Below are 14,298 nucleotides of genomic sequence, written 5' to 3'. Positions count from 1 at the left end.
TCAAACCTTACTGATGTTATGATGAGTGTCATTGCTGCTGTTTGAACAGGGGTTTGATGTTTTCAGGATTGGCTGGTTTAGGGTCATAGGGATGTTCCAAGTCACTATATGGAGCATATGAACAAAACATAAGGAATAAAGCCACTAAGTCAGGTCCTTGTACTAGGCTACAGGACAGCTGGAGGGTCTCACTCTGACCAAAGGAGCATGTTACCCTGCTGCTAGAGTTAAATGAAATGAGCCTTTAAAAAGGGTTTAGATCAGGTGATAAAGGAGACTTGATTTTGTTCAGGGTAGGAAAAATGCCCCCCTGCTGGAACTTCTAATATGTTTAACCCTTAAAGGTGACTACAGGATGTTGTTAGAAGCAAACATGCCTGTGTTGAGAATGGATCCTGTATCACTCCAGAAACTGGTTTACCTAATAATTTTAATTCTCTGTCTCACTAACAGATATTTACTAGGTCATGGTTCAGCTGACATACAAATGTGGGTTCAGCTGTTCTTGGGCAGAGAAAGAATCTAGTATTCACTAACTTGGAAGAATGCTCTGACTCATCAATTGTGATTTATGCTCCAGTTTATCTTTTCTTGCTGTTGCTTTGCGTTAAAGAAACAAAATTCCTTTCCCCTCATCCCTCCCCAAACTCCTAAAGAAACAAGGTGGAAGTGACATTTTGTTGTGACATGGGATGAAAGCCAAAATATTTTAGTTTTTGTCTGAAGCTAAACTGAACTTCTTTACTCCTATTTTAACTTGGCTACTGTCGTGGTTTAATCTCAGTCGGCAACTAAGCACCACGCAGCCACTCGCTCACTCCCCCCCACCTGGTGGGATGGGGGAGAGAATTGGAAGAGCACAAGTGAGAAAAACTCGTGGGTTGAGATAAAAACAGTTTAATAATTGAAATAATATGATAATAATAATAATATGATAATAATAATAATATGATGATAATAATAATAATACACAAAGCAAGTGATGCACAGTGCAATTGCTCACCACCCGCCGACCGATGCCCAGCCAGTCCCCGAGCAGCGGCCCCCCCGGCCAGCTTTTCCCCAGTTTATGTACTGAGCATGACGTCACATGGTATGGAATGTCCCTTTGGTCAGTTTGGCTGTGCCCCCTCCCAGCTCCTTGTGCACCTCCAGCCTTCTCAGTCAGTAGAGCATGGAAAACTAAAAAGTCCTTGTCTAGTGTAAGCATTACCTAGCAACAACTAAAACATCGGTGTGTTATCAACTTTGTTCTCATCCTAAATCCAAAACACTGTACCAGCTACTAGGAAGGAAATTAACTCTATCCCTGCTGAAACCAGGACAGCTACCAAGGTGAAAAAAAAAGAAATTATGCAAGCCTGGTAATGACAAAATTGAGATGCATTCATAATGCTGTAGACACTTAAATCACTAACTGCTTTCTCTGCTGAATCTTATAGATAAAGCTGGTGACTTTTTGACCTCTCAGCGGCCTTGTCTCATAACGGGAGTGGGTCTTGGAAGCCAAAAGAGTGAGCAGGAAGCTCAAGCTATTCACAAAGAGAACCTGGAGAAGCTGCAGTCCATGTCTGAGGAAGAGATCCTGCAGGAGCAGGAAAGGCTTCTGGCTCAGCTGGGTATGTGCTTCCTGGGGTGGATTCTAGAGACGTGGAAGTTTACTGAATGTGTAGGTGTCCTGAAGTCTTACCAAATTCACAGATCAAAGATGAGAGCTTGGGGTTCCTGCTCATTGCATATGTGGATAATCTAGCTTCCATGTCATGTCAGTAGCTTATGAGTAAGAATTAAGTGTGAAGGAATTAAAGAGCGCTTATTCCTCAGTGAGAGGGGGCCTAGCCTAAGTCTGTCTCATCTCCCCTTTGCTGTGGGATAAGATGGTCCATGCACTCTGTTACTTTGCACACCAAATACCTAGTTATATGTACATGTGTTGAGGTCCTAAAATGTAATTCTCTGAAGCAGATAAGAAAGCAAAGCTATTCTTAGGATGATTGTAGCAATGCTGAGGTGAGAGACAGCCCTTGGTCTTCCCCTCCAAAATACTGAAGACTGGGGCCAGAACTGTCAGCACCCGGATAGGGGAAACGTGGGCATGTGGGAGATTTCAGTTCAAATCTGTACTTGGTAGAGCAGAATAACTTACAACTAGTCTTGAACTTCTGGAAAAAGTGTTTTAATTATCTACCTGTGGGGTGCAGGCATTCTGGCAGGGGTCTGGTCTCTGGTTTGGAGCCCTGTCCACAGTGGTGCTCTGGGAATGCCTGTCACTGACAGCTGATGACAAGATGGGGGAGAACACTGTGTGTGGTATGTTTGATAAGACTTTGTGTGATCTAGGGCACTGTAAAACTTGTTGGCATTGGTTTCAATGATTTTGTATGCTCAAGAAGAGCAGACGTGCAGATGTAGGTGGCAGACAAGGGTTTTTGAAATTCTCATAATTTCAGATTCTCTAGCATCAAATTTAGGTGTGAGTGGCATTTTAGATGCATAAGTCTTTTGTGGGTTTAGCTTAAAGATCATATTCATGATCTTGACTTCATTGCAAGCAGCATGGGTATAACTGGAAAGGTGGGAAAGGAACTGTGCAAAATAATTGCAGACAGAATGTTTAGGTACATCCTTCATTCAGAGAGCTGAGCTCTCCAAACTACCCGAGGTGAAAAATTTTTTTTTTTTAACTTCACTGCTTATAACAATGGCATGTGTATGAAAAAAAAATCTTGTTTATGCACTTTCTTCTTGTGGCTGATTTGTGATCTTTGCTCCTTGTCCCCACCACTCCGTCCTTCGGGATATTAGTGAAGTGAATACTTTAGGAGTTTAAAAAGGATAGGATGTATTTTAAGAATTTTTGAACAATAAATTATTTTCTAAAACAATGTATTTGTTTATATGCCCTATGGGTTAAAATTGTAGATCTTTCAGTCTTTGAGGCCTTAAGGAAACTGGCAGTAATTTGGCATTCCCAAAATATCTGTGGTTAGGGAATTATGCACAATGAAGCAACTCCTAAACTAAATTCCTGGCTTACAGATGAACTTGGGAACTGGACAGGCACAGAGATGTGGATTAAAGAGACTTTTTCTCCGTATTCAGGAGTGTGAATAATTTGTGGGTGTTTAATGCTGCCCAGCCTCTGAATTAACATCTTAGTTATGAAGCAGATGAGACTCCATGGTGTGGGGTATGAGGATGGGTAGGCAATTCCATGCTGGGCAGTGTCTTCAGGGTCTTATTGCTGATACTGTTCTGGTTTTGCCCATGGGGGCTCTGGGCAGAAGTAGGCTTACTTTCTGACATACCGTGCACAGATTGACATAATCAGTGACTTGTTTGTCACTGTTTGTGTGAAATGATGAAATAATGAATTACAGCCTTTTCCTTGCTGTGTACAGTGAAGTGTGAGAAAGTGAGAGCTCTGCTTGTATTCAGGAAAAAATATGCGTGCTTTAATGAGACTGGGCTGAATGCCTGTCCTTTGCCAAGCGGGGTTTAAACTGCATCATGAGGAGAGTGTGCAGCAATCTCAAGTGTGGGATAGATCCCTGCATCCTCTTTGAACTGTTTCAGAGACATGGGAGTCACTTCCTTTTTGGGATGACTTCTCTCAGGTACAGAGCATTTCCGAATTGCTTGTCCTTTGTCCTCCAAAGAATAAATAACCAATGTAGGTGTTATATTCTGTTACTTTATACATCTCTGACACTGCTTATTGGAGTATCTCTGTACCTTTTAGAGGCACAATACGCAGGTTCTTATTGCTCACCTCTGGCCTAAGCATCCCAACACCATCTTCTAGATGAAGAGTATTCAGAGAGAAAGTGCGCTCCATCAAAAATTATGTGGGATATCTGTAGCAGATCTGAAAGTAAAATGATGATCTTCTGACATTTTCCTATTTTAGAGCTATAGGAATATTATCTGTCCTTCAAAGCACTCCTACCTCCCAAATGTTCCTCTTCTCCTCCAAAGCATGAAGAGAATGGCCACATCTGTGTTCTGGATGTTGTCAGACCATAATTGACTCTTGGGATGGGGAGTCAGTTCAGAACAAACAAGATCTGCTTCTCCTAACATAATATCTAGACCATGCACTGCAGCTCTAGGGCAATTCAATAAAGAGCAGGTAATTCTTTTTGTGGTGTCTGTTCCGTGTATTCTCATAGCGTTCAGATTGATGCCACTGAGCAGTTCACAGGCAGGGTAGGCAAACCGTCAGACCTGGGTTCATCCCATAAGTCACAGAACAGAATTCTCTCCACAATGAATAGTCTTGTTTGGATGTGCCTTTTCAGTGGCAGTGAGGGGGAAAGAAACAATTATCTCTTTATTTGTAAGCTGGGAGAATAACTAGAATTTTTGTGGTTGCTTTACCTTGAAAGACATTTATCAGCTCTTTCTCTGGTGTCACCTCACCAGTCAGTTGTACCCAGCTTATGTGCTCAAGAGGTCATAAAGCAGTTAAGAGCCTCAGTTTGAAAAGAAGTGATGGTACAGAAGAAGAGGGCATGTGGAATGGGAATGAAAAGACTAAAACATAAATAGCAGGAGCTATAAGCATATCAAGTATTTTGAGACTTTCTGTCTCTTCTCTGTCTGTCTCTTTGTCAACACTTGCAGATTCCAGTTTAGTTGCTTTCTTAAAGTCACGACGTGGTGGCAATGAAAGCCAGAAAAAGGAATTAAAAATGGAACAGAACAGACCCGAGAAGTTTGTGGAATCTCTGCCTGTGGCTCAGTGTGGTGTAGGATCATCTCTTTCCATGCAGGAATCGGGTCTGGAAGAATCTGTAAGGAAGGAAGAAAATACGAAGGTAGAAATCATAGGTAAGAAACAAACTCCGTGTTGTTAATGTTCTGAACATAAATGTAAGGTTTGTATGGTGTTTGCATCAATCCAGATTGGATTGATGTGGCACTTTGTTAGTTATCCAACTCAGCATTTTATCATGATATTTAAAAAATACATATATTTTGGGTTCAAGAAAGAACATCTCTGTTATTTCTAGCTGGGCTCCATAGATTAGAAGGGTTATACGCTATGTAACAGAGGTGAGCTATTCAGTGGGAGGTCTTGCTTTGTTTTTGAAATTTGTTCTGAGGTCTCTGAAGGGAAACTGTGTTTTAAACTAGGCATCATTGCTCTTCTGTTCAGTCGTGTGAACAGGGAGACAGTGTGGTAGTGAGATTCAGCTGCTGCTTGAATAATTTCTTTTAACTGGGACTGGTTGGGGACAAGAGGGTGTTGGGTAGGTAAGAGTTAGTGATTTGCTCACAGGATAGCATGGAGATGACAGTCAATCTCACTTAGGGAAATTGCTCATATAGCGCCTGTATGTCTTATCATGACGCTGCTCCTGATGGCCCCACTCTGTGGCTTGTATTTCAGAGCCCACGCAGTGATTTCCACAGGATACAGTTCTTTTCTTTGTGCTGTGGATGGAGGGAAGTATTAAGGTGTAGAGTATTCTTCTACTTTTTGGGAAGAATTGTGCAGACCCATTGCCTCTTATGACAGAACTCTTTAGTACTCAATATATGTCTGTATGAGGAGAAAGCTGCTTTATCCCCAGCAGCTAGAGCAACCCATAATTCTCATGGCAGAGAAAAGTAGTGTTTTCCCCTTAAGCTTCTGCTCTGATTGTTGCTTTCCTCACTGCAGTTTTTTCTTTAGCCATTTCCTTTTCTCTGTTGTGATTTTAGGCTCCCCTTCTCATCTTCCCCACGCTTTTATTCGTAGCATGTCTCTCTCCCTCGTTAGCATGCCTCTCCCCCAATTTCATGTCAATTTTTGGCTGTCTTCATCTCTTGATCCTCTCTTCTGATGCATTCTTTGTGTCCTAGTGCAACATGCAGACTGATTAAAGAGGTCTCTGAATAGCTCCTGGATTTCAGCTTGGTGTTTGCAAGAGATAACAACTGTTTACCATTTTCTTGATGAGAGGGATGAGTCTGTAAGTGTCTGTGTGTGTACACGTGCAGGAGAAGGAAAGCTGATTAGCCTTTTATGGAGGAAAACACTTCACTGAACAGTCCTTTTGCTGTTTCTCCCCAAGTTTTACTTTTCCACGAATCCATCTTAATCAAAAGGACTATTTTTAGTTCTTTTTAGTTCCAGAACAATCAAGTACACAAGTAGCACCAGGTTAAGTGACATTCTTTTACTCGCCTGCGAGCAATAGAAGCGGGTTGTTCAACCTGTAAGGGCTGAACAAGATTGTAGTAGCGCTCTTGGGAATAGCTCAGTGTTCAGTGTTATGTGCTGACAACATCTTTTGCTTCCCATGGAAGACTGCACAGGGAAGAAGAGGAGTTTTCCCAGGATATTTGAAATAACAAAGAAAGGATGAGCTGGAACACAGTTATAAAACCAAGTGAAGCCTTTCTAGCACCTGAGTTTATGCCTGCAGCCTATCTTGGCCAACAGGAGATGTAAAATATTAATTTGACATTAGCACTTAGTGTTGGGATTTTGCATCTGTTCGTGCTCAGAAGAACTCATCATGAATAACCCAGCAGAAACGGTCATTCTGAATTTCCCCAGAGGGAGGATGACGACACAAAGCAATGGGATTGCTCAAAAGTCAAACCTGCCTCTCTAATGAGATAAAAGGCTACTGTTTCTAATAAACAAGATGGTGAAGCCTTTATCTAGCAACTTGTAATCTTATCAAATAGAAAAGTAAATTCTGGCACCGAGACAAAAGGGGAAGCAAAACAGAAAGGGAAGAGGTTGGGTGGTAACCTTTAATATAATCCAAGTCTGAAAAAGTTCAGTGCAAATGTTGCATTCACATTGTCAGCTTGTGTTTCTGTAAAGGGATTTTTCAGTAACTGAACAATCTGCTGATGCCCTGGAATATATATCCGTCTTTTCTTGTTGACAAGATCATAATACTAAGGGCTGGTGGTAATATGCATAATCCTATTCATAGAATGATTAACTCAACCCTATCAATTTAGTGATTAATGAAGAAAACAATTTGTTGAATTACAAATGTCAATAGATTTCATTTTTCTGCTGATTTTATTTCCTCTAGTTTTGTACCTACCACCCACAAACATTCCACTTTCTTATATTTCAGATGCTTTTTCCTTCTCGTCAATTAAAACAACATTCAATTAAAATGTGTTCTGAGCCTTTGGCTGAAATTCTGTGGAACAGCTTTCTGGCTGCAGAAGGTAGCTCTGTGCTTGGTTCCTTGCCTGACTCAATGCCACATTGATCATAATGGTGAAGCTTCGTCCTAGAAAGGATGAGTGCCCTTCCTGAAAGTTTATCTGCTAATTGGAGGAAAGTAAAAGGTTAGGTTTCAGGCCAGTTATCAGCAGGAAAAGATTTGATGAAAGAAGAGCATCTCAGTGGGACTCATTGTTCCTTGCAAGAGAAGACCAGAGCACTAGCATTAATAGCTGCAATGCAAATGAGTTCTGGGCTGCTCCAGCAGGAGTGATGCTGCTGCTTTTAATGTCCTCAGACTGCCTGTTCCTGTCCTTATGTGTGATTTCTCTTGAGATAGCAAAGACTTCTTAGCTCATCTCTTCTCATGCCGGTATGGGATAGTATCCTAGCAGCAAAGCATTACCTTTCCTAGTGTTCAGATAATTTCCAGTTACATCTCTCCTGTCCCTTCACTTGTGAGATTCTTCCACACGCTGATCTGTCTCTTTCCTAGGGCAACTCTTGTGATGTCAGGCATAAACGTCTTGTTTCTCAAATTCTTCTAGTCAAAGCTCTTTATAAAGTTAAATCAGTAATTTCTTCCTTTAGTACTTGCACCTTTGAAATTCTTGTTCAACTGTCCAGTTTTCCCACTGAGCTTTTTCTCAGGCAAGCTGTGTAAATGTTCAGCTGTTTCAATCTTTTCTTCCCAAGCTGATCTCCTCAAGTCTTTAGAAGGGGACACAGAATGAAGAGCAGCATCGCAAATGTGACGAAAGCACGAATAGTAGTGTTTGTGCTCTCTCCAGTGTATCTAGGCTGAAATCATACTAACTTCTGATAATTTGCTTGGACCTCTCTGCATTAATACTTTTGAATCATTTCGCATCTCCCCTAATGCCTCCCTTCTTGGATGATATTAGTTTGCTTTCTCAAAAGTAGGGCTGATATTATTTTTCTGCCCTGGTTCTGATCGCTTTGCCTTATGACTGTTCTGACTTCTGTTCAACTTCTCCCAAATTAGCCTTGTCTGTGAATTTCATTACAGTGCTGTTTACTTCCTCTTCTAGCTCTCACGGAAGATGAAAACAGCTTTAAACCTTTGATGTTTATGCATCATCCAACAGTCAATTTGAAAATTGTTTTCTTCTTATTTTACATGAATCCTATATTTGATGCGGTCTTTAAGTCTTTAAGTAGGTTGGCAAAGAGGGAACAGTATTTTCTTCATTCCTGCCTTGGAAGGTAAGACTGCCATTTTTTGCCCCCCCCAAAGATGATGATCTGCCTGTGAAGCCCAAGAAGGAATGGATTCATATGGACAATGTGGAGTTTGAGAAGCTGGAATGGATGAAAGATTTGCCCTCACCCCGGCAGAAGAAAACAAAAAAGGTTTGAAAGCAGAAACTGATATTTTTCATGTTTGTGTCTGGATCATGCTTCTCAGCAGTAACAGTTTTGAAGGCTTCAAAAACTAGTCCTCGGGTTACTCGTTCTGTAAGATTTCATCAGGCTGAGATATTCCCCAGTGTCTTCCACAGGGTGGGATGATACGTGGTCAGTTCAGTCTGTAGTGCTCAATAGAGCTAGGAAGTGAGAGTCTAGCAACTGTAACCTGGGATGAAACAGGTCTGAAAGCCAAGAAAAAAGGAGAGGGGAGTAAATTTTTTGAAGAATTTGAGGCCTGACCTGGGGAGTTTTTGAACCGTCACCTTCCAGCAGTTGATGTAAGAAGTGGTATTTTAAGTGGTGAATGGAGTGGAAGGCAATAGAAATAATATTTTTCTCCCTCCACCCTTCTATTGTAGGGAATGCAAGCTCGATTCAGTTTAAAAGGAGAATTAATTCCTGCAGATGCTGATTTACCGACACATCTAGGCCTGCATCACCATGGAGAAGAGGCAGAGGTAGGTGTAATGTAGTCGAAAGGGCACGCCCATTTCCGTTTTCTGTGTTTTATTTGGCAGATTGCTTTTGTGTCAAGGCTTTTTAATGACAAAAACCTTAGGAAAGTGCGGATGGATGATTTTCTTTTGAAACAAGCTTCGAAGAGAAGTTGGGTCTGTACGCATTAACTGCTTTGCTTTCAGAAAACTCCATTAATGATTTTTCCCTTTAATGCCGTTAAGGATCTGTGGTGTTGGAAAAAAGCGCACATACATCCTTTTCTTAAGAAGTCAGTTTTCTCCTGTCGCATCAATGATTAGAATCTCTTTTGCAATTGCCACAAAGCAGCAAACAACATTGCATTGCAGTTTACCTCCCGTTATGCAGTATTGTACAGTTAATCTTATTTTAAGGGGCCTATTTTTACCTATACCTGAGTTTTTTGTTGAGGTGTGTTGGTTTGTGTGTTTTTTTTTTTTCCCTCCCCATTTAGAGGGCTGGTTATTCTCTCCAAGAGCTCTTTCATTTGTCTCGCAGCCAAGTTATTCAACAGAGGACACTGGCTCTGCAGGTCTTGGGTCGTATTGTTCAAAAGGTAAGTCAGTCACTTTCCATGGAATTCCTCCCCATAATTCAAGTTTCTGGTGGATCAGGGCCCAGATTCTCTGGTACTAGTTGTTTGCTTTCTACTATTCAATGAAGGTGAGCAAAATCACCAGCAGGGCATTCTTTTTCACTGAGGATCTCCTTGCTGTTAGAAAAGTTAAGTGTTGGGATATAACAAACTGAGTTTCAGGTTTCTCTGGAGGGAGATGCTTCCAAGTGTTGTTCAGCAGCAGTGCTGCAACTTCAGTTCTGTCGTTGCTTTGAACACAAGCTATTTTATTGGTGTTACTTTTGTGACAAACCTGTCCTTGGCAGTGACCCTTTCGCTCCTGTTGTCTGAGCCAGCCTCATGATATGCTTTTTCTGTAGGAGGTGAGAATGAACCAGCCTACTCGTAGAGCGATGTGCCAATAGCATAAAGCAAAATGAATATTTACTTCTGTGCACATTTCCGCCTCACTCTTAGGGGAAGTGCTAACCTTCCCTCCAACAGCAGTGGAGGCAGAAGAAGAAGAAACAGTGTGGTTTTGAGAATGATGGGGCAGAACAGGGTGAAGTCAGAAGATGGGTCCAGACTTCAGAAAGAAAGGTTTCCTGCATTAAGGAACGGGAGTTGCGTGCCTCTGTAGAATGAAAGGAGGAGAAAATAAAGGGAAAAAACCTGCACGCGGTTTAGCTGCTTTACAGTAGAAATGGGAAGAGGCAGACACACAGAATGTTGAGATGTACCCAGTTGAGCTTTAACACTGGCTCTGTGTGGCATACGTTTCAGGCCAGGGCTGGAGAGTTTGCTGCCTCCTTGAAGGGCAGCATTCTGCGTCTGCTGCTTGATGCTGGATTTCTCTTCTTGCTGCGCTTCTCGCTGGATGATGCAGTGGATAATGTCATGGCAGCATCTGTTGGTGCTCTTCGGGCTCTGCTGGTGTCACTCGATGATGAGGTGAGACAATCATTAAGTGCCTGGGTTTGATTTCATGCTGAGCTGTTTACAGGAATCAGAATGAGAAGATATGGTAAGTAGCTTGAACAAAGGCTTGCTGGATGGGTTAGCTTAATGGTCAATAGAATGCCATTGCTGTGCTCTTGGGACAGACAAGAGAGTGCGTTATCCCAGTTTGAGAGATTCGGACATCTTTTCTCCTGTTTGAATTAGTTCTGCTCCATGATTAAATTCAGTGCAGCCTGCTGAGGTTCTCTTCCTTTTGACGTCTTTACAATCTAGATCAGGCCACTACTAATATATGTGTACAATTTAGTTTTTTTAATATGGCCTCTTATATTGTTGGCTTCTTGCTTTGTAGTTTTCCTGCTTCCGAACAGGTTAAATATTCTCCCTGTTTTCCCTTATGCCTCATAATGATGCTGTTTTCTTTTTCTCTCATTGTCCATTTTCTGCTGTTCTCAAATGCTTTTCTTACACTGATAAATACCTAATTTCACCTTCTCATGTGTCTATTTTCTCCCTGATGCCTTTTCTCCTGTTAGAAGGTTGAAACTTCTTTTGGGTGTTCAGAGATACTAGAGAGCCCTGGGCGGCAAGATTAACATGTCTTCCTGGTTGGACAGAATCAGCCCATTATAGGCAAAGCATGCTGTGGGCTGTGTTTCAAATTCCTTCCATGAGAGCTGCTCCTGTGTCAGACTGCAAAGGGGCTGGTGATAAAGAAGAGCAGGTAGATCTCAAGAAGCCCCCTGCAACTTCTCCCAGGCCTTTATAGCTCTCCCTAGTGGCGAGGCAAGAGAAATGAAGGACTGGGTAGCTTTCTCCACATCTTGCTCCTTTTCTAAGCTATGAGCCTAATGGTGTTCTGCTAGATGAGTCCTGCCCACCCATGGTAGGTAATTAATGCTTCTTGATGTGCTTTTCTTTCTTCTGATATTACTCTGGTTTATAACTGCAGTGCTCTGATTCTCTGATCAAAGCTTGTGGCGTGATGTCTTGTATAAGCGGGGATTGCTGACTCTCTCGATGCCAAAAGCAGCACTGTGAGTGCTGTGTCAGTATATTTTTCTCATTCGGAGAGTCCTTCCTAGAGTCTCATGCTGCTGAGTTTCAGAAGGTCTCTGAGGAAGGGACAGGGCTGGAAGTCTGGCCTTTTGCTCCAGGATTTGGAAGATGAAACAGGATTTATCCCCACTATAAACACAGAAGATCAACACACATAAAAATCATGCTGTCTGAAGGTTTTGTTCATTCATTGATGGCTGTGGGAAGGAAGCACCTTTCTTCTCTTTCCTTTGAAGACCCAGATACTCTGTCTTGTGCTTTTCCTTCTCTTGATGGAAGGAAGGCTATAGTCCCAAACTCTGTATTCCAGATGGACTCATAGCTTCGTACCCTAAAGTCAGGCCTCTTCGGACCATGTCATTCACTCACCAACTTTGTTTAATGTTGCTTTTTTAAATTTTTTTTAATGTCTGATAATAACTTGCGTTTCCTTGGCACTTCCATTTGAATTTTTTCAAAACAGCTCAGGGTTTAGTTGAAGTCTACCACTTCTTTTCTGACTAATGTGGTAGTTATTTCTGGTTGCCAGTTCAGGAAATGGAAATTTAAAGCAGTTATTAAGTAGCGCAAACATTCAATTTGACTGTCTTTTATATTCTAAAACATTTTGGGAGAAGTAGATCTGCTATGGGAGCAGTCCCCTCTCTGAAGAGTTGAAAGCTCACTTATTGCAGTGTTGCCCTAGAACTTGAGAGTATCTGACACTGTCATTAGCTGTGAACAAAAAAGGGGTTTTTTTATTTGCTGAAGCTGAGGGGTTTTCAAACAAAAGCCAAACAAACATGAAAAAATACACCAGGCAGTCTTTATTTTAACATACCAATTTTTACATGACCATTCTGTATTATTTATGACCTAAGTTCCACACAGATCCAGAAATGGGAATAGAGCCAATAAATGCCAAATTCCAGTTTAACTTCTAGAGCCTTGGTGGTTTATTTATTTAGTTTTATCTTAAATGTTTTCCAGTTAAGCTGCATTTCTGTTACCTGTGTAGTGAATTTAATTCACCACACAGTAATTGCTTTTCATGGTTTCCCAAGTGTGTGTGGGTCATACGTTAAAATCACTTCCCTGAAAAAGCATTGCTTTCTACTTGTACATGTTTCCAATACCCTTTATTGTGTTCCTGTTTTCCTGGGGTTAAGTAGGAATCAATAAAGCATTCTGTAATCAAAAGCATACTTGAAATTTTTTTGTCTTCCATGATTATTTTGTGAAAATTTTATTTTATGTGCTTTTACTCTCATAGAAATATCTTGATTGGACTTTCTCATGGTACCAAGGGATGGCTGCATTCCCCTTTGTCCCCAACAATGAGGAGGAAGAAGAGGAGGAAGAGGAAGAATTAAATGGAACAGAGAAGTCTCAAGATAAAAAATTAAAGGATGAAAACAAGCCAGATCCAGATGTGGCCCGATATGATGTTGTAAAGGTAAGCACAGAGCTAGACCTGAAATCTTTTTAGGAAAATAGGCTCTGCACAGTGGCTATGTGTGCTGTTGAAATGTCTATCCTCCTGTGTATGCTATTAAGAACATTCTGAACAAGAATTAGAACTCTTCCCTGGCTTGTTGGATGTTATGTTCCTGTCATATATTACCAGGAAAGTTATTTTATTGATCTCTAAAAATGTTGAGGCTTGACGTGTGTGATTTCAGTATCGTTAAGTATCTTTAACTTCCTCTAGGGAAATTGGCAACAAGAACACTGATGACCTTGTAAGGCTCGCTGAAAGACTGCATACAGACATGGTTTTCAAGCTCACTTACTTGAGCTACAAGTGAAAAGGTTCCAGCCACTATTAAAGTGTCTGTATGCACTTTTGTGAAGTTAAACATGAGCATTACAGCTAGGTAGTTCAGAACTAGTTAGATTTATACAATGACACTCTTTTTGTATTTGACATAAGGTGGCTACCTAGCATTTCCCCAATTTCATTCTTCATATTTGCATTTCTCAGATAAAGAGTTACAGCATTTGGAAGGAATTCCTCACATATTTAAGCCTAATCCCACATTCCTGATAGGAGATCTAAAAATAGCAATCTTTATCTGAAACCCAACCTTGGTGAAGCTGATGCAACTCTCTTGCCTTCTGCAATCATTAAAACCTGTGATCACATCACTTAGCCCATGTACTTGAGCCTGTGTTCAAATGGCACTTGGTTAAAAGCTTTACTGGGCAAATGAATTACTGTACTTGGGCATCTGGTCTCATTTAGAGGCTTCATGATTTCAGATGTATTCTACTAGGTGACGCTGTTTAAAAAGCTTAACAAAAGAGTTGTAGATAGAAGAGATGAGATCAGTTTGTGATTCTGAAAACAGTTGTGTGGTTCAGCATAATGGATTTTAACTTGTTCCAAGTGGCCTGAACTCAGAAAATATTTGGGATAAAATTTTCCACTGTTCTACCTACTTGTTGGCTGTTACAACCCAATTACTCCACACAGTTGGAAAAGGAGTATTTAAACTAGCAGCTGAGCTCAGTCAGGCCTAGAACTACAACCTTGCTTGGCCACAACTTTTTAAAAGTGTCGGTACTTATGAACTCGGGTGTTGTGGAGTTGCCTTTTCCCAGAACTATGAATGCATAATGCTGTCACTTAAACTGAAGATTTGTTTCC

At 41.1% G+C, this 14,298-nt stretch overlaps 1 protein-coding gene across 2 annotated transcripts in view; it reads left to right on the top strand.

The window, feature by feature from the left end:
- RPAP1 (RNA polymerase II associated protein 1) overlaps positions 1–14,298 on the top strand; it is a 44,178-nt gene that overhangs the window by 9,743 nt on the left and 20,137 nt on the right. For both annotated transcript variants that reach the window (XR_012995896.1, XM_076344630.1), the window contains exons 6-12: positions 1,443–1,619; positions 4,627–4,833; positions 8,445–8,560; positions 8,977–9,075; positions 9,549–9,650; positions 10,434–10,601; positions 12,922–13,104. Coding sequence is in view for 1 of the 2 variants with exons in the window: in XM_076344630.1 (XP_076200745.1) it covers positions 1,443–1,619; positions 4,627–4,833; positions 8,445–8,560; positions 8,977–9,075; positions 9,549–9,650; positions 10,434–10,601; positions 12,922–13,104 (1,052 nt within the window). In the remaining variant the exon portion in view is untranslated. The remainder of the gene's footprint in view (positions 1–1,442; positions 1,620–4,626; positions 4,834–8,444; positions 8,561–8,976; positions 9,076–9,548; positions 9,651–10,433; positions 10,602–12,921; positions 13,105–14,298) is intronic.

This window comes from Aptenodytes patagonicus, chromosome 7 (assembly GCF_965638725.1).
Source record: "Aptenodytes patagonicus chromosome 7, bAptPat1.pri.cur, whole genome shotgun sequence".
Classification (NCBI taxonomy): Eukaryota; Metazoa; Chordata; class Aves; order Sphenisciformes; family Spheniscidae; genus Aptenodytes; species Aptenodytes patagonicus.
This window is presented reverse-complemented; position numbering and strand designations above follow the sequence as displayed.